The following is a 19,935-nucleotide window of genomic DNA, read 5'->3' as shown; positions in this document are numbered from 1 at the left end:
CCTCAATAAACATCAGAGTCTGAAGCTGAAGGATCGGCGCTCAGACTTTTATCTGAGAGAGTTTAGCCGAGGTGAACGTCCCCATGTCCTGTCACTGTGTTCAAACACAACAACCCTGAAAGCAGGCACCAACACTGGAGGTGCTGTTTTATGATTTTTATTTTAATCAACATGAAACATGGTGAACATTTACAGACTCAAGGATTTGTAACATACAGGTATAAAAATACTTTCCATGCACTTGATTTGACCGTGCTAAAATGTTTTTGTGCTTGAACCGTGTTATATCACAAACATGTACACACTTTGAACAAGTTTTCCCTCTTCAGAGGACCAATACTCAAACCCAGCCTTCTTCTTCTAGTGCTCAGAGGAAGCCAGAGGAAATCTTATTCTTATCTCTGAGATGACAGATTCACTGTGAGGGACTCTACTGCCTTTCTTCGTCCCCTTTCTGTGCGTTGTTGTTTCCTCGATCGGGATCTTTAAGACGGAGGATGCGGATGATTCTGCTCACTGGAAGAGAGCTGGAAAAGAAAACAGGAAGGTGTGTGTGAGATTATGCAGATTCGTTTGTGGCGTTTCGGCTGACTAATCACTGGTTGTTAGGCGCCGCCCTGTTGGTTGTGGCTGCCTGTTAGAGCAGCTCTCTCTTCTTTGTCCGTTTCTTTCAATTTTTCTGTCTCTTTTTTGTCATTTTTGCATTTGGAGTGGATCATTACTTTGTATGGCTCATTTGTTGGTCATGGACACCAAACTGGTTTTGTCTTCAGTGATATTTTTACTACTTTTTCTCCTGCGTTTGTCTGGAGATCCTACATGTAACCATGGCTGCATTGTTTACATGTGAAATCAGCTTTTAGCAGCCTGTAGCATGGCGATGCTAACCGGTGCTAGGCCGGATGTTTCCCACAAGGTGAGGAGAAGGAGGTGAGGACGTCGTGCTGGTTCTCAGGTGTGAGCTAAGAAGTGACGACATGGACCTGTCCTTCCATCCATCGTTATTGGGCACGTAAGATCTATCTCCAATAAGATGGACGAGCTAGCTGTGCTAACCCAGCAACAGAGGGAATACCAGAAGGCAGAGTAGCATCATGCTATTCACAGACATGTCTAACAGAGCTAACATCAGACACCAAGGCCACATTGGAAGAGCTTCACCTGCTGTGAGCAGACAGGATCCAGGAGACAGAGACTGAACAGACTGCTGAAGAAGCTCAGTCCTGGACCCTGTGGAGGTGGAGGCTGGCTGACTGGACAATGATGGACAAGCTGTCAGCATCTATTTTCTTATGGAGCTTTTTACACTTTCTATACACTTTCTTACTTTGGTTGGGATGCCAGACATACCAATCTGATCCTAGAAGAGCATCGTTGCTCTTTGTTTACTGCATGCGTTATTCTTCTTCGTTGGATTTATTAGCGGGGTACACTGTGTCACGGTGCTATAGCGTCACACTATTGTGTAACTAACGTGGCAATCAGCATCCTGCTTACACACCGCCTTCACTAGTGCTGATCTAAACTGAACTACTTGGTGGAAACACAGCTCTGGATCCCAGCTGACCCCTTTCTCTAACCCTGTGACTCTGATTGTTCAAGGGTTAAACAGAACTGTTGATCAAATGTAAAGAGATGCTGTGTGTGTGTGTGTGCTGTGTGCTGTGTGTGTGTGTGTGTGTGTGTGTGTGTGTGATTACCCCATGCTCTGCGGTGTGAGGAAAATGAACTGTCTGTAGCGTTGACCAGCAGCCACCTTCAGCAGCATGTCCATGGAAATCCTCCTGTTCACCATGTCCTGATCAAACAGGAAACATCAGATCAACTGTCCATGGTACAAGTCCAAAGAATTTCACTTTTTCAAGATGTTAGAAGACAAATTGGCGCCTGAAATCCTGGATGTGGCTCATACTATGTCTAATAAGACAAACTTTATTAGAAATGAGACGTTAAAATTGTTCAGTTTTCGGTTTCTGTTTTAAACGTTACCATGAAGACGTCGAACTCGTCGAGGCAGCGGAAAGGCGCCTCCGTGATGGCCCACAGAGAGAGGACGAAGCAAACCGTGGAGAAGGAGCGCTCGCCTCCAGACAGCGTGCGCATGTCGCTTAAGTCGGCCGTGTTCCCCTGACCAGGCTGCACCTGCAGACGGAGAGACGGGTCAGCTTTGTGAAAGACGTCTTTGAATTGTTCTCCCAGACAGAGATTTAAAGAGCGTCTTACTGAAATGGAAAGAGTTTCGTTCTTGTGATCGAAGGTCATGCTCCCGGTGTAACCTCTCTGGGCCAAGGTGCTGTCAAAGTAATATTTACAGCGAGCTGAGAGGAACCTGGGGGACGCAGGACAGAGGAAGAGAAAAGGAAAGCGAAACTTAAGTAACGATCTCTTGGTCACCCTTTGCTTTCGATAGAAAATGTTTATAAAAACTCACCTCCTGAGCTCCGTGTACGCCTGGAGTCTTTGTTTCATGACGTTGTCCAGACTTTTGATGAAGCTGCTGAGGTACTTCATCTGCTGAGCCATGTTGTTGTAGTTCTCCAGAGCTTCTTTGTACTGTCTGGATGTAGGAAGAGATAAACACAGGGTAAGAGGAGGAAGATACAGGTAGTTCCAGTTATTTATGACATGATCCGTCAAAGCAGGGCTCAAAGTACCTCACAATTTCCTCTCTGTCCCCCTGCTGTTCTTGCTGCGTTGTTATCTTCACCTTTAGACGGCTGATCTCACTGTCCAGACTTTTGGGCGTCCGTCGAACCTCCAGACGCTCGGGACAGATTTCTGTGGCCTTGGTGATAGATGCCTGAAAAAAGACGTGAATAAGTTCCTTAACTTCCGAGACACGATGCTTTGGAAACAAGCTACTGATCAACACAAATCTGGCGCCAACAAATAACACGCCAACCAGTGATGGGTACAGAAAAGATTTTATCGACGCCAATGCCTTTATTGATTCTGCTTATAGATCAACATTTAATTGAGTTTAGAAGTTAAAAAATGTAAAATTGGTCTCTGGATCTGGATTTCTCTGGGAGTAAATATACAGAAATTAAAAAAAACTGCACATCACCTGACGATGTACTGTTTTGTTATACGCTGCGGACTCAAGTAGGCCATCTAGTGTCTGGAAGTGGTTACAGCAGTATTCTAAGTTGTTTGGAACCTTGCTGTAGTTATGAAGCCAGCCATGCGGCTGTATTTACCTGTAAATATTTAGACATTTAGAGGTTTTGGTGTTGTTAAAAAAGTCTTACTGTGGTATGTTTCTGTGATGAAACTGCTAGCATATCAATGCAATTTTCTATATACATTAGCATCAAACTAGCGCTTTTTTGTTTTTATCTTTTTTGGTAAATAAGAAGAATCTTTACATTTCTTTGTGAGTTCAGAGCTTTGGAAAAAAAAAAAAAACCTGACTCAGAGTTTTCTCGGGAAATGTTAGCTAACTGTTAAGCTAAGCTAGCTCCGGCAGTCTGGTCTGGTAATAATAATAATAATAACAACAATAATAACTTTATTTGTATAGCACTTAGAAGTTTACAAAGAGCTTTGACAGTCAGGACAGAAAAACAAGGAACACAAGCTTTAGCACAACAAAAAAAAAAAAAACGCTGTGAGAAACACTGATGTTTCATATGACAAATGAACCCAGACAAGACAAGAAGTAAAAAGACAGAAATAAAACAGAGAAAAGAGAAGATAAAACAACAAAAAGACAAACAGATGTCACCAGCTAACCTGAAGTTCCTGCTCTTTGCTTTCCACGGTGGCCTCCAGTGTCTCAATGTTGCGGAGATGAGCGCTGCGTTTGTCATCGTAGTGTTTTTTATGATGTTTGCACCTCATCAGGTCCTGATCCGTTTTATTCAGCTCCTCCTGGAAAACAAAGGACAAAACACAGAAAAACATCACAACACCTCCCGTAACCAGGAGAGAGACAGAAAAAAATTATCTCATGTCAAGACATGAAAAGACAAACATGACGCCTGAAATGTTTGTGAAATTAAAAAATAGGAAAACAGAGTAACACAAGAAACCGAACAAGTACATTTTCTAACATATTTTTTTTTCTTCTTTAAATTTCAAGGGCCATTTATGCCTTTTAATATCTTTAAGTAAGAAGTTTTTCTCTGCACTTCTGGCTCATTTTGAGTCTAATAAACAATTTTCGACTAAAAATAAGACAAAGCACTTTCTTATTTATCAGTTTCTGCAGCGCAGCAGCTGAAAGCGACAGATTCATGGAGGATCTTGTGGGTTAAAAGGGTTGCTTTCAAAAGTGGTGTCAAACTTCCTTTGGTGACTGTTATTGCAGTGCCTTTACAGACCACCAGGGGGCAGAGTGCACATTTTATGAATGATCTGCCTACAGCATTCACTGTAAGGAAACGAGGTGATTTGTTTTAGGAGAACTAAGACGTCTTTTCCTACAGAGCGTCACATGAAGCGACATGTTTTGGTTATGACAGTGTCAGTTGTTCACCTCTGGATCATCTGTCAGCTGGCTCTAACAGCTGTTTGTGTGCAGTGAAAAGACTTCTGTGAAGCCAGTTTTTGAGTCTCATCGCTTTTATTAGTCTCCTCCCTCCTCTGGGCACTATAAACGCTTTGAGACGTCCTTCAATACGGCGACTCAGAAAGTACATCCGGTGCAGCGGAGGAGAGAGGAGACTGCAGTTTATCACTTTGTCATGTTTTCTTTACCTTTATTGAATCAGCCTCCTCTGCCACTGTGTTGATATTCTCTTTGTGCTGCTTGTAGTTCTGCTCCGCCTCCTCGTAGGACGCCTTCAGCTCGGACATCTTTGCTCGCTCATTTTCGAAATCAGCACGTTTCTGTGCGATCTTAGAAATGATCTCCTCCAGTTCTTCCTCCTGTGGGTGAGAGGTCACAACGGATTTATCTCTGGGATATTTCTCCAGCCCAATGATATTTAACGTTATTTAAGGTTAGACATCTGATTGCTGCATTTCAGGGTTTTGTACGAACCAGAGGCTTGAGGTCTTCAGACTGAGGCTCCTCCACGTTCTTCAGGTCTGTTAGCTCCAGCTGAAGCTTCTGGGCCTTAGCCTGAAGAAAGACAACAACACATCATTTTTGTAATGACTTTCTCTTTTTTTGGAGTCACACACACCTGATAGAAAAATGTCTTTCCTTTTCAAAAATGAAGAAATACAAACCATTATTTTCTATTACTTTTGTAGCAAAGAAAGAGGAAAATGATATTTAAACACTTAACATGAATTTAATGGATGGTTTGGTTTTCATAAAGCGGTGCTTATGGGGACAAAAAGGCTCATTTGAGAAAGGTAAGTCAAGTCCTAAGAATGAGAAGTGGACTTGGCTCTTACTCTGGCTTTCCTCTGCTCCATGTGGGTCTTTGCCAGCAGCTCTTCGTTTTGTTTGACATCGTTATCTGACTTCTTCATCTCTTGCTGGAAACGGTTTGCCAGGCCCTTCTGGTTCTCCATCTCCCTCTGTAAGTGTCTGCAGAAAGAAGGAGCGTGAAGACATGCAACAAAAAAAATAAACGACAGGAAAGGAGATGAAATTTGATCATTCATCATTCCAGTTTTCGATAACCTGCTCCTTTATCGCTGACTGTTTCAGACACAAACAGTCGAGATAAAAGGTCAACTTGTTGAAAAAAACACACTGCGCTCACCTGATCTCCTCCTCCACATCCCCGGACAGGTAGTTGGCTCTGGTCTGGTCGGTGGTGTAACTACGGTTAGTAAAGATCTGGTCTCCGTCCTTGGAGAAGGCCTGGGTGCAGTTCTGTGGAGGATTTCTGCCTTGCATCACTCGACGAGCCTCAGTGCGATCCTACACAAACCAACACACAGGTCAACAATCACTGTTTGTGTTAAACCAGCAGGGACCAGAAGTAGAGATCAGTCTCATGGTCCTGGTTTTTACCTCTATGAGGAGAATACTCTCGATACCCTTCTGGTCGATCAGGCAGTTGGCCACCACTGGATCCTCGATTTCCAGGGCTTGGAGCACCGAGGGGTAATTAGGATGATTCACGGCCCTGAAACAAAGACATATAAACCGAGTCAAACTGGTTCTTCACAGAAGAGTTTCTGTAACGACGCTCCACGACCTCACCTCTTCCTCGTATCGTGGACCTGAGGGAGGAAAGAGCTGGTGATGATGACGGGTCGACGGCCTGTGGTGAAGACTCTGGCCATGAGGCCCTGCAGCACCTTCTCATCCTCGTGGTTATCGCAGGTGAAGGCGTGCAGCTGGCCTTTAATACACACCTCCACAGCCAGGGCCAGGTCAGGGTTCTTCAGGCTGATGAGGTGACCTGCGTTATGGAAGAAATGAACAAGAGTCTAACAAAGATCATGTGATACCTTGGATCTAAGGAGAATGAGGGATGAGTCTCTTTGTGACTGATTTACCCAGAGGTCCACGAGGTTTCTGCTTGAACTTCCCCCTTTTGTAAGCGTCATCGATGGCGCTCAGGAGCGCCGGCATGTGCTCTCCAAAGCGACGCAGGCGATTGGAGCGACTGCTCTGCAGGGTCTGCAGGTTCCTTTTATTGGCGTCAAGGGACCTCTGGAGCCCTTCATGGTCTCTCCTGAAACCAGAACAAAGATGGTGGTTTAGATGGTGGATGAGACAACAAGCAGCATAAAGAAAGACTTCAGAAGTATGGAGAGAAAGAGCTCAGTGGTGGTCAGACATATTCATCCCAGCTTTCCTTAAAGTGATACTCCGGGATGGAGCAAGTTGGGTCCTATCACAAGGTTTAGGGCAGAAATTACCCCTACAGCAGTGATTTTGTGCAGCAGAAGCCCAGAGCGCTCGCACCAAACACCCCCTCCTTGCTCCTCTGCTGGTTTCCTCTGCACTCAGACGGGGCCATATTTTACTTGACCAAAAACACAAATAAACAGACTCCCACAGAAAAAATCTGATATCGGTCTGCATTCACGCTTTATTCAGAGAATTTTCAGCGCGTTACTTTCACACAAAAACACCGCTAAATAAGGCTCTAGTTCTCATCGTGTCCCAAAACAGTGCTACCTCCGCTGCAGAGCCACAGCTGGCTACGAGGCGCTCGACACATAATGTATCAGTCCGCACCCGCAGCGTGCCAGATATAAACAAACGCTGGTAGTCTGCCAGGACGAAGAGACACGATGAGAACTAGAGCCTTATTTAGCTGTGTTTTTGTGTGAAAGTAACGCGCTAAAAATTCTCTAAATAAAGTGTGAATGCAGACCAATATCAGATTTTTTCGGTGGAAGTCCGTTTATTTGTGTCAAGTAAAATATGGCCCCGTCTGAGTGCAGAGGAAACCTGCAGAGGAGCAGGGAGGGGGTGTTTGGTGCGAGCGCTCTGGGCTTCTGCTGCACAAAAACACTGCAGTAGGGGTAATTTCTGCCCTAAACCTTGTGATAGGACCCAACTTGTTCCATCCCAGAGTATCACCTTAAAGGGATAGTTCGGATTTTTTGACATGAACCTGTATGGCATCCTCATCTATAGTTACGTGCATCATCGCTGTCTTACCACTGTCGGCGTCCTGTGACACGAGATCTGGTGCGGTTTTGGTCCAGACGAAAGTAGTCCGGCAACATGGCTGGGGTCACGAAAATAAAGTGTTTTTCCTCTCAAAACAAATTGTGTTAAAGAGTGATAAATTTGCACCACAAAACTGCAAACCGGAAAAAGTCAGACTCCGTTATCGATTGGCACTACTTTCTGGTGCGTATCACTGCGCCGCGCGCGTTGGCACCATCATAACAACTTAAAAAAGTTAACGATAACATGTCTGACTACGATCCTGATGAAGATTACATTACATTTAGCACAGAGCCAGGGGGATTTATTTATGAACCCGAATATACTGATGCTGAAATTCGTCAGATGGAGTTAGAACGGGTGGAGAGAGACGATCACAGTCATGTCGCTCCTGGAGCCACAGCTGGAGCCGTGAAAGAGAGAGAGAGTGACAGACAAGTGGTGGTGCACTTGTCAGAAGTATGAAGTCATGCCGACAGAGGTGGAGTGCTGCTGCTGCCACGAATGGAACCTCATCACGCCACAGATGCAAAACCTTTCAATTGATGAGGAGGACAGCGTTGCAGCTTCTGTCTGCATCACAAACAATAATGATTTCCCTGCACTACTGAATGAGGGTGTCTTACAGACCTCTTTCCACGTACCAAGGTACGTAAAAAAAGCAGTAGCACCCCACCTCTGTCGGCACGACTTCATACTTCTGACAAGTGCACCACCATTTGTCTGTCACTCTCTCGCTCTTTCACGGCTCCAGCCGTGGCTCCAGGAGCGACATGACTGTGATCGTCTCTCTCAACCCGTTCTTACTCCATCTGACGAATTTCTACATCAGTATATTCAGGGTTCATAAAGAAATCCCCTTGGCTCTGTGTTAAATGTAATGTCATCTTTATCAGGGTCGTAGTCAGACATGTTATCGTTAACTTTTTAAAGTTGTAATGACAGTGACAACGCACGCTGGGCAGCTGGATGCACCGCACGGCGCAGTGATACGCACCAGAAAGTAGTGCCAATCGATAACGGAGTCTGACTTTTTTCCGGTTTGCAGTTTTGTGATGCAAATTTATCACTCTTTAACACAATTTGTTTTGAGAGGAAAAACACTTTATTTTCGTGACCCCAGCCATGTTGCCGGACTACTTTTGTCTGGACTAAAACCGAACCAGATCTCGGGTCACAGGACCCTGACAATGGTAAGACAGCACTGATGTACATAACTATAGATGAGGATGCCATACAGGTTGATGTCAAAAAATCCGAACTATCCCTTTAAGCCAGGCATACACTGTGCGATTGTCAGTTCATTTCGAGGCGATTTGCCACTCGTGCGACTATTTTTTTGGATTGAGCTGAATTTTAGCTCAATCGTGTCGTGCTTTGTGTAGTATACGTGGGTTAACAAGAAGAGATTGACACCTCACGACGCGCATCCGATCACAAATCTGCTGATCGCAAGAAAATCAAAGTTTGAAATCCTGATCGCTTCTTGTGAAGGTATCACAGTAGAAGCAGCACCTCGGGCCGCCTTGCCTTAACCTCTCGCACAGAGCATGTGCGATCTCTGAAGTTGGTCTAAAATTGTATGAAGTTAAAAAAGTTTAATTTAGCTGTCACTGCGTACCTCCTGCTGTAACAGAAGAACTGAGAGACCGTACTGCGACGTCTGCCCAGATAATTTCTTGTCTGCACACGTCTTCTGTTTATTTGTGTTGTCTCTTTACACAGAATGGCACAAAATAGCCAAGGCAGTGCGTTTGTTTTGGATACAGGAGTCCAGCTCCCAAACGCCACAGAAGAAGAAGGATACAGAGTCCGACATGTGGACGTATAGCGTTAGCAGTGAAGTCGCGTCAGAGCAGCAGGTCCTAAAGTGTGAGAACGTGATTTGTGGGCTGCAAATGTTTGAACTCAGCGATTAAACTGTGCAGTTTGAGTTGGAGCTGATCCCAACAAATAAAAGATTTCTCCACCCCTTGTTGGGAGGAAAGAATCAGGGTCAAATCCTGATGTAAGAGCCGGCTCAGGACAAACTTTAAGGCAGAGTCCAACTCTTTCTGGTTCTGTATAAACGAGTCATCTATCTTTAGCCACTGATCTCTGTTTCGTACCTCACTCTTCCTTGTTCCTCCTTGGCATGACTGCAGGCGTTCTGATACTGCTCGATCTGCTGACTCAGCGTGGAGATGTGGTGGTTGAGGTGCTCCAGCTCGGCTTGGATCGCCTCCATCCGCTCCAGCCTGGCCTGGCTCTCTGCTCCTGTGGTCTGGCTGATCCTGCAGGGATGAACAAAAACAAGAGTATGAGAGGTTTTCAGAGAAGCACAGGGCGTGATAAGAAAAACGGATGTTGAGTCAAGATGGGGTCATACATCAGCTTCAGATCATTCAGTCTGGAGGATAACTGGGATTTGTCCTTCTCCAGGTCTCTCAGGTTGGCTCTGCACCTGTGGACGGTGACCTGGGGAGACAGAGAGGTCAGAGTTGAGTTAAAGGGCTGAAAAAAGTCACAGCTCCACTTGTTTCTGTTTCCCGGCTGAATCCAGCACGGCGTGACTCTGACCTCGCTGGACTTCAGGAGGCTATTTTGTTTCTGGACTTCAGCCTTCAGCTTATCGCTCTGAGGCTGCAGCACCTGGACCTGCTGGGTGATCCCCTCCAACCGCTCCTGGATCTGCCGGTGCTGCCCCTCAGCCTCTGTGACCTTTTTCTGTGTTATGGTGTAAAACACATCAGAGAAGAGCAGGGGTTAAAGGTCAGTTCAATCACATACACACACACACACACACACACAAAGCTGTGGTGTGAGTAAAAAAAGACAAACTGCAAACAGCCGTATCATTTACTTCCTTTTCTTTCTATGATCAGGTGAATCTCTCAGACGTCTCCTACCTTCCATTCATCCACCTTGTGGTCGTATTTCTCTGTATCACGTCTGGATGTCTGCAGCTTCTCTTTCAAAGGCTCCGACTCCTTCTCCAGCTCAGCCACCTGCCATATTTAAGTCAAGGTTAACATGGTCCAGTGTAAAATTGGTCGATCTGGATTAGGGATGGGTACCTTTCACATCTGAAACAATACGGTACCGATGCCCGGTACCTGGCAATCTGTATCGGCACTCAACAGTACCAATTTTTAGTGCTTTTTCATGTTTATGTGGTAAAAAAATATACATTTGTTGAATAATAAAATACAAATTTTTCAATTGAACATATTTATTCTTTAATATATAACCTTGCAATGCTGTATTCATGTCCAGCATGAAAAATCTCCTTCTCTTCCACTCCCTCACAGTCACAAGGATGCGTTCAGGTACCTAATTCTGTGCCCACCCCTAACGAAGACTTTGACGAAAAATATTCTCCCAAAGACCTTTTTCCCTGACTAAAACTATTTGAAAATAAAATTCAAAGTCAGTTATGATGGCGAAGACTAGGATGAAATATATCAGACACTTTCGTCAACAAATAAAGACGAGACCAAAATCTCAATCTACGGTAAAAACTCAAGAATATGGACTGTCAGCAGTGGTGTGCGGTCAGGGGAGGCAAGGGAGGCAGTGCCTCCCCTGGGCTAACAAGAAAAAATATATATATATTTTTTTATGAAAATATATTTTTTTCAGTTGTTTGTATACAATTTGTCATAATTAATAGATTAAAAAGTAAATTGCTGATTTGTCAATAAGAGGGAGGCTAACAGAGGGAACGGACAGCGTTTCGCGCTGGCTTCATGCTTGTAATGTGCGTCAGAGGCAGAGACTCCGAGAGAGAGAGAGAGAGAGAGACCGTTTACTTGAAATCACAATGTTTTGCAGGTTGGCGCATGCGTACTAAGGTCTAACGCTGATTAACATGGGCATCGATGAGGCACAGCGCTTCTCTGCCTCCGCAGGTTGTAGTAACGCACCCTCTTTGAGGTCTCGCGATAGTTTGTTAGTGCAGACATTTGATGGAGTATACTGGAGGTGCCTGGCCTGTGTTCTTGTGTTGTTGAGATACGGGTTATTTTTGTTCGTATTTTGCTCTTTCTCCTGTGATGTAAATCCTGTAGAAATGCAGGTGAACGTATGTTTCGGGTTTTACTTGGCATTTCGTCTCGTTAACTCCGGGACTTCAGTCCGTCTCCGGACCGTAGATGGGAAAGCTGATTAACATTTATTTACTTTGCTCGTTGCTGGTAACCGGTGTCTAGGAGTCAAAGTGAGGGAAAAGACTAAAGAGGATATATACTATAGAGGATATACCGTATATATAACACACATAGAAATTTCAACTTTAGCTGGCTGCCTGCCTCCCTCGTCATGGACCTCACCGCACGTTACTGACTGTCAGTAGGGATGGGTACTGAATTAGGTACTTTTACAGGAACCAACCGAATTGCGTCAAAAGTACCGAGTACCTATTCATGTAAAACCAAAAGGTACCATGTTTAGGTACCTAAACACATCCTTGTGACTGTGAGGGAGTGGAAGAGTAGGTGATTTTCCATCCCGGACATGAACACAACATTGCATGCATTGCAAGTTAATTCAAGAATAACTAAGTTAAATTAAAAACAATATATTTTATTGTTATATTTTTACCACATTAACAAAAAAAACACTGAAAATGGTACCGTTAAGTACTGGTACCGATTGCAAGGCACCAGGCATGGAACTGTATTGTCTTAAATGTGAAAGGTACCCATCCCTAAAGCCTGGCTCACACTACAGGATTTAAAAAATCTTAATAGATTCTGAAATCGGGCTGTATCTCACACATAAGGAGAATCTTCACAGATCATCTTCTCTTAAATCTTAAGCACGCACTAACAACAAGATTTGAAAATACTGACCAGCACACACTACAGGATTTCACCAAGATTATTTGACCACAGAGGGTAATGCACCACATGTGCTCAGTTGTTTGATCTGAGGTTTTTAGAGCACTGGTGGGACAGGAGGAGAGAGAAGTGGAGCTGTCTGCAGCGGTGCCTTTCATCCTTTACACGCACGCAGAGGGACAGAGGTGAAACTGTTGCTCTATCAGCCAATAATGGCCTGATCTCACACTGATCACTGATAAAACAACAGTTTGCTACGGTATGAAAATGGCGTGGTTATGTGTTATTTTTAAAGGCATTATTGAACTGGCTCGAGTGGGCCAGTGGAGCAGTCAGCTGACCTGGAGCCTTTCAGTTACACTTTGAGCCTGCGTTTGTTGTCTGTTGTCCGGTCTCTGGGGCTCTTTCTAATTGTCTGTTGTCATCCTCAGTGAGAATGAATGTTGAAATCATCCAGATAAATATCAAACATGTTTGAAAACTATTGGGGAGGCTCTGACGAGTCTGTGAGATGATCATGGGGCTAAAGATTAATTAGTCAACCGCTCACACTAGAAGATAATCTTGCCTGAACATCGGGGCCGATTTTAGTCCACAACCAGATTTCTTCCCTGATTGTTGGAAGGACAGAATCTAGGTTAAATCAGGGTAAGAATCCTGTAGTGTGAGCCAGGCTTAACTGTAAGAAGAACGAAAGTGGTGCTGGCAAGCGAGAAATAACAGAAGAAAAGTATTACAGTCTGATTCCATCACATGTGACAAACTTTGTAACTTCTTCATCAAGACAAGCTACGGTATAAAGGAGAAACTCCAGATGAAGAGGAGGAAACGGGTAAAACCACATGTTAGAGAAAAAAACAACGTGGTTTGAAGTAAGCGTTGAAGACTACCCACTTCAAATCCAAGTTTGTGTTTCATTATGACACAACCAGCGCTGTCAAGCGATTAAAAAAATAATCTAATTAATTACAGAATTTGTAATTAATTGATCTAATTAATCGCATCTTAATCTCATTTCTGCATGAGGTCCCCAAATAAAGAATCAGAATTCTAGTACATTACAAAAATTGAAGTGCATGACTAATCGAATGAATACATGAAGAAGAAAAGATTTGTGAATGCACATTTTTTCAGGTGCCTGATATCAAAATGTCCGTGTCTGTAGTCATTAACGTCTATAGAGGCGGGATCTGGCGGAGCATGTCAATCAAAATCCTGCGCATAAACCACTGTGGGTGAGAGCAGTGTGCTCTTTGGATGAGAGCTCAGCCTGGATATGAGGAGAAGATGTGAGATGACAGAGACACAGCGGGACGCTGTGAGTCAGAAAAGTTCAGGCAGCTCACGCTCCAACTGAGGATGTGTCACGGTAGTTCAGAGAGAAAGAGCGGCGCCATCGTGAGAAAAGACGACGGAGATCGTGGAGAGGATCAAAGGATGGAGCGCCGAGATAAACGTGGTCAAAAAAAAGTATGTTTTGTCTGTTTCTTGGCTCAAAAACAGGAAGACAGAGACAGGAAAAAAGAGAGTGCACTCTTCTTAGGTAGTTTTGATGTTTACATAGTCAGAGAAAACAAGATTATTTGGGTCTTGAAAGATCTAAACCAGAATTTTCTGTCAAAATTAACACCAATATGTAAAATCAACATGAACCTTATTATTTTCTAGTTTCACTGGGACATGAGTGGATCGGTGCAAAGCAAACTGGAATCTAATAACCAGAGTGAAACGTCTCACCAAAGCCCACGCCATTTGCTTCTGTAACTCCTCCAGCTTGGTCTGCATTTCATCCAGAGAGGCCAGGTTCTTGTAGCGCTCTTCTTTCTCCTGGTACTTCCTCTGTAAGTCCTTCAAGCACTGCTCAGACACAACAGAAAGATATTCACTGCATCTGTCCAACATCTGCTGCTAGTTTTCTTTTTCAGAGAGGTTTTCCACTGCAGCCGAAACAAAGACTGTTTACAGAAGGAAAACAGTCGATCACAATGAGGAGAAGCTCTAAAGAAAGAAGTCATCTGAGCAAACAAATCCTCACCTCTTTATGCTGGTGGACCTTATCTTCTGTGACGTGCTTGGTGGTTTTGATGTACACATAGTCTTCTCTCATCTGCTCCAGCTGGGTAGCTTTCATAAAAAACTGCACAGGAAATTATGATTGAAAAAAAGTTAACATTCAAAAAACTGTTAAAAAAAATACACAAATGATTCTCTTTGTGATCACATATCATTACCTTGTATTTATCTCCTTCTCCTTTGGAGTGCAGGAAGTATTTGCTCATCTCTTGAGTAAGAACGGACACTGGGTTGTTGACCTTTCAGGGGACAACAACAAATCAGCTGTGCACGTGAACAGCAGTGTTTGTTTGCTGTTGTTACAGTTTTACTAATAACCGCTCTACTCAAACAGAACTGGTTACCTGTATGTTAAAATTGTCCAGGATGCAAACGAGCTCCTCCTTTTTGTTGGAGATGATATGGCCTGAAAGAGAAAAAAACAAAGGGTCATAAACTCTCGATGAAAACAAGCTGCTACAGGAAGTGGTTTTTAAAATACTCAAAGGATCAGAGCAAAACAAAATCAAACAACAGTAACAGAAACATTTATCCACTCGTCTTCCTCTTTACCTGTCTTGCTTTTCAGTTTGTAAGTCCTCAACCCTTCTCGTGTTATTTTCAGATCAACAATGATGGCGGAGCCGTACACTTCAGGCCTGTAGGCGTCTCTTCCTTTGTTACGAAGGGTGATGGACACATCTGCTGAGCTGAGAAATCAATTAAACACACATTCAGTTAGAGCTGTTCTTCAATCAATGAGAGGAAAAGATGCTTTATGTAATCTCTCTTAGATTAGAGATGAGATCTGTGAGGTTAGGCGTTAGAGAGGAGTCATAGGAAACCACATCCTGCCTCAGACACACAGAAAACACCAGAACACGATGCAGTTGATGCCAGGCTTACTTTTCTCCCTGCTTCACAAAACCCTTCAGGGATAATCCTCTGTTTGTGGCCTGTGCGTTCCCGCCTAAAGCGACGATGAGAGCTGTGAGGATGGCACTTTTCCCACCTGTGACAGAGAAGCAACTTTAATGTAGCAGCTATGAATGTGTTGCACTGGAGGAAATGTAAGACACAGATCACATTAATAATGGATTAATCTACAGAGGAAAATCATCTCCTGAAGGCCACAGTCAGGGAAGAAGTTTAAAGAGGGAACTTAGAGGAGATTATATTCACTTTACTTTTTAACACATGAAACATTATGACCACAAAAATCTTAAATTAACAGCTTTGGAAATGACAGGATAAAGGAAACTGAAGTTATATTCTGTATCCTGAGCACTACATCAGTTTAACCTGCTCTCTGATTGGCTCTCAGCCTTCCTGATGCCTTAACAGATGCTCAGAAACACCAACATCTGCACTGAACACAGAACTGACAGCAGAGCTGTTACAGTATGTGTGGACGTGGACACATACAAAGAGGTGAGTTGTTCTGACAACGTAACATGTCTGTGAAAAAATAAACTGATACTGAACGCCAAACCTGGTCCGGAGCAGGTTAAGAGCTCAGGGGGTGTGACAGACCGCCCGCTAACCAATCGGTTCTCTCAGGCGGGCATAAAAGACTGCTCAGTCACCAATTTACTCAGCCGGAGTGAAGTCCTCCAGCGTGGGACCGCCCCCTGTCTTTTTGGCCCAACATTTTTTCTTATGGGCTGTGAACAAACAATATCTTACTGATCATCATAACTGACATTGTCAGGGAAAATTAGAAATGTGTGCAAATGGAATCTTTCATACTGAGCACTTTGAAGGATGTTTTTATATTTACTTTTTATTTGCTCCCACATCCTTTTTTCTCCGCTGCTATTGTATCTGCAATACAAACTGCCTGTAATGAGCGTTTTCCTTGGAATTTGTAGGAAAGTGGACTCTTTCTAATTATAAGATCGGATATGATGCTGATCATACACACACTGACTGACAACATGAATGAATGAGGACCTAACTGCCCGTGTCATCACATGATGAGATAGGTCTATTAATATCAGCATTTTGGAAATTTACGCATTCACAGAGTCGGCCATTTTTTGCAGCAATCCCTCCGGCTTCTCGCCGCCGCGGTCGTGTTGCTCCTGGCCTGGATAATACTGCGGTACTCCTCGTATTTTTTACAGGATTATTTGCTGCTCCTCCGCGACAGAGATCCGGTGAAGTTCAGCGAGTTGTTGCAGAGTTATACTGGATGACTTAATCCAGCTTCGTAGTACAGGCCCCAGGCCCCGTCATGTCCTGCTCTGGTGTTTTCTTGTCGTTGTGATTGTCATCCCTACTCCTCATCATTTCCACCTGTGTCCCTTTCCCTCATGTATCAAAGTCTAAACTTAGCCCCCTAGTCTGAGTCTTTTTTTTTGCCTTTTCTTCTTCCAGCTTTGCTGTGATTTTTAGTTGTTCTGTTTTGCAGTTTTGCCAGCCTAGCTGTAATTTTTGTGTTTTCTAGTTTTTCAGGATTTGCTGTGATTTTTGTTTATTTATTTGCCTGCGATAAATACAGAGCTCTTTGTTTGGAAGTCGTGCATCGGGTCTTCCCTGCCAGCCTCTTTGTCATTACACTTAAATATTGACAGATATTTACTCTTGAGTGGCCAATGTGCTTTATTTTTTGTCTCAATGTTCCTACCTTTTTTCTTTGTTTCACTATTTTTTTGTTTGTAATGTTAATAATGTCTTTTGTTTGTCTTCGCAACCTCTTTTCTTAAATCTAGTCTAATCTAATAGCTGTTGAATGTAAAACAAAAATGTTAACATCCAAACACTACATTATTCCTCTCTTGAGCAGAAACTTACTTCCGTTGTTGCCGACAACAAAGTTGACATTGGAACCGAAGGCGAACGGTCCCAGGTTGGAGTGGCACATGAAGTTCTTCAAAGTGATGCTTTCCACGATCCCTGCATCACTCACCACATCACCAGCGTTTAACATCTGAAACACAAGATCACTCATTAAATGACACATTTGATAAAGGTGTCACTGATTCCTGCGAGGTCAGTGGTCCCTTTTCAGAGCAGGGTAACCTTCCTGGGTGATGTGTGAAGCAGGGTTGCTAGGGTAACCAACATCTCCTGTTAGAGCCCATATTTACATGTTCTTTCTGAAGGATCTAGTCTGAAACGCCGTTTTAAAACATACGAACCTGTGTGCTGAGTAATTCATCTTCCTCATCATTGTGGTTTTCATCTGCATCTCTCGCTTTTTCTTCATCTTCCTCCTCCTCCTCCTCCTCTGGTCTCGCCCGTTTGTGTGGTTTGTCATTGACGGAGCTGCTTTTCCTTTTAGACATGTTTGGCAGCTCAACTCCTGAACCGGGGAAAGAAGTTGAAAAAAAACAAACCCTCATATTTTGAAAGACGCTGTCATCATTGCTAATATCCCTATCCAGCATTTCTGTTGCGTTAAATCTGTCGATGTTGTGTCGAAGGCTAATTTAGACCATGTTAGAAATGTCATTAGGCTAACTCCAACTAGCTTACGCCACAGCTTTAGCCGAAAGTTTATAACTGTCTAATTACACAGCAGCTGCGTCACGTTTCGCGCCTCTGCTTTCGATACCGGTTGGGAAATGTTGTGTTTGCCGTCTTACCTCCGGTAGTTGGAGACGAACAGACTCAGCTCAGCTGAAGGGGACATAAACAGACCACTCGCGGAATTCGCGCCGTCTTCCTCTGAATCTTCCTTTTCTTCTTCTTCTGTCGATTTTTTTGGCGGTTGGTAAACCAGCTGAAAGGTGCAACACCGCCACCTACCGAACCGGAGTGTGGCTCCAGATTAGGCAATGAACGTTAATTCTGTAAATCAGATTTATTTCCTATGATTACCAATAGCAATATATATTTTTTAATTTACTGTTATTGTTATATTTTATTTATTTACTTGTCTTTTTTGTTTCTTTTTCTTAAGTAATTTTTGCCATAATAAATATAATTGCTGGGTAGGCTCAGTCCTGGACCCTGTGGAGGTGGAGGCTGGCTGGGCTGGAGAGTGGTGTACGAGTGGTGGACGGGATGTCGTCATCTAATTTCTTATGGACCTTTTTGCACTTTCTATACTCTTTCTTACTTTTGTTTTCTTAAATGCTGCGGTGACTCCTGAATTTCCCCTCGGGGATAAATAAAGTATTTTCTATTCTATTCTATTCTATTCTATAATGGTATGAGCTATTTAGTGTTTTTTCTTTGTTTTTGTTTAGAATTTAGTTTAGCATTTAGATTTTTACTATTTTTAAATCAATTCATTTTGATTTAATTATGATTACATTTTTGTCAGTATTCCAGTAGTTTATGATTCCTTTAGTTTGGGTGTTTTGTTTATTATTTGTTTAAGTTGGGCACGGTGGCACTATAGGTTATATAAGTAGGCGCACAGTAGGGACCAGCATGCACCTGGGTGGGCAAATGTTTTTTTAATGGAGCAGGAGAGACACAGGGATTTTTCTTTTGTTCTGTGTTTGCTTGATTTTTGGTTAAATAAACCACGTTTTTGTAAAAATTGGACATTCGTTTGGACCTTATGTTTTTCCCATCCGTGTACACCACAACCCACGGTGCAAGAGTGGCCTTTTGAGCCTTTTATGAAAGAGTTTGTTTGAAACTTTTCGTTACCCTTGTTTTGTGGACAAACAGCCACTACAATTATGTTTCCGTGATACAACTTTTGCTGCTCACCACTTTACAATCTTTTTGTCTATCTATGTCACTGTTTTTATTGTTGCACAATCAAAAAAATATTTGTTTGTTGCAGTTTGTTTCCAACCATGCATTCCAATGTGCAGGGGCGTAGCTACAATTAGGCAAACACGGGCAGTTGCCTGGGGCCCCAAGATTCCAGGGGGCCCCCAAAGCATCTCTTAAAAACTGATTTATGAAGTTCTCTTCAATTGAAAGCTTTTTTTTTTCTAAATGTTAATTCACATGCTTCAAAATACATCAAAAGGCTTAATCTGTAATGATGGTTTTGGGTCCTCCCCCTCCCTTCTTATTCAATGGGCTATTCCATGTTACAACACATCTGAACATTTGATTCAGGTAGAAAGTGGTAAAAGCACTTTTTTCCCATTTTTTTTCTTATTTTCAACTAAGTCGGAAATGAAAACAATGTTGCTCTGAGATCTGAGATAAACATATAAGACTTTTAGGATTTTAAGGACTTAATGTAGCCCAGGAAACAGGATCATTTTCTCAAAATCAAACTTTTTGAGTTGGTGATAAACATTATTGTACAAAATCTCTTTTTTGGAAACATAACTCACTGGACAGGGGGTCAAATAAAAATACATTAACTTTAAAATAATAGAACCAAAAAGTATGCTACCTGTAAATATCACCTCTTTCAGTAGATTTTATTTACCAGTTTTATGTTGTGCTTGATATTTACATATTTTTTCTTTACTAAATTATTATTTTTAAATATTTAACTATTGTAATGTTTTTCACTTCATACTTTCTTGTTTGTTACTGTTACTCTGTAAATTCCCCACTGTGGGACAAATAAGCTGTCAATTGACCATAAAAGATTTCAAA

General features: G+C 42.8%; 1 protein-coding gene across 1 annotated transcript; it reads right to left on the bottom strand.

Annotated features, from left to right (window-relative positions):
* Window positions 1-147: 147 nt before the first annotated feature.
* LOC141802231 (structural maintenance of chromosomes protein 6) lies at window positions 148-18,124 on the bottom strand. Its single transcript, XM_074685753.1, has 27 exons — window positions 18,000-18,124; window positions 17,553-17,716; window positions 17,206-17,341; window positions 15,316-15,421; window positions 14,983-15,119; window positions 14,775-14,836; window positions 14,589-14,669; window positions 14,393-14,494; window positions 14,095-14,214; window positions 10,426-10,524; window positions 10,097-10,243; window positions 9,906-9,994; window positions 9,646-9,810; window positions 6,409-6,587; window positions 6,110-6,311; window positions 5,918-6,032; window positions 5,664-5,824; window positions 5,350-5,485; window positions 4,988-5,068; window positions 4,702-4,872; window positions 3,736-3,873; window positions 2,655-2,800; window positions 2,432-2,557; window positions 2,224-2,329; window positions 1,990-2,142; window positions 1,701-1,798; window positions 148-527 (listed from the first exon to the last, which is right to left on the bottom strand). Exons 2-27 carry the CDS (start codon window positions 17,697-17,699, stop codon window positions 431-433), a joined length of 3,300 nt encoding a protein of 1,099 aa, XP_074541854.1. The 5' UTR covers window positions 17,700-17,716; window positions 18,000-18,124; the 3' UTR covers window positions 148-430.
* Window positions 18,125-19,935: the final 1,811 nt, after the last annotated feature.

This window comes from Halichoeres trimaculatus, unplaced genomic scaffold (assembly GCF_033239565.1).
Source record: "Halichoeres trimaculatus isolate MK-OKI-2021-1 unplaced genomic scaffold, fHalTri1.1 fHalTri1_scaffold_13, whole genome shotgun sequence".
Lineage (NCBI taxonomy): Eukaryota > Metazoa > Chordata > Actinopteri > Labriformes > Labridae > Halichoeres > Halichoeres trimaculatus.
The sequence above is the reverse complement of the archived record's forward strand: the minus strand, read 5'-3'. Positions and strand labels throughout refer to the sequence as shown.

What these genes read in the sequence shown, in the direction of transcription:
- LOC141802231 (XM_074685753.1), bottom strand. Translation starts at nt 17,699, where the DNA reads ATGTCTAAAAGGAAAAGCAGCTCCGTCAATGACAAACCACACAAACGG. An exon ending in GATGTGGAGGAGGAGATCAG is followed by an intron (nt 5,486 to 5,663) that starts GTGAGCGCAGTG and finishes TTCTTTCTGCAG; the next exon opens with ACACTTACAGAGGGAGATGG. An exon ending in CTCACACCGCAGAGCATGGG is followed by an intron (nt 528 to 1,700) that starts GTAATCACACAC and finishes TTTCTTTTCCAG; the next exon opens with CTCTCTTCCAGTGAGCAGAA.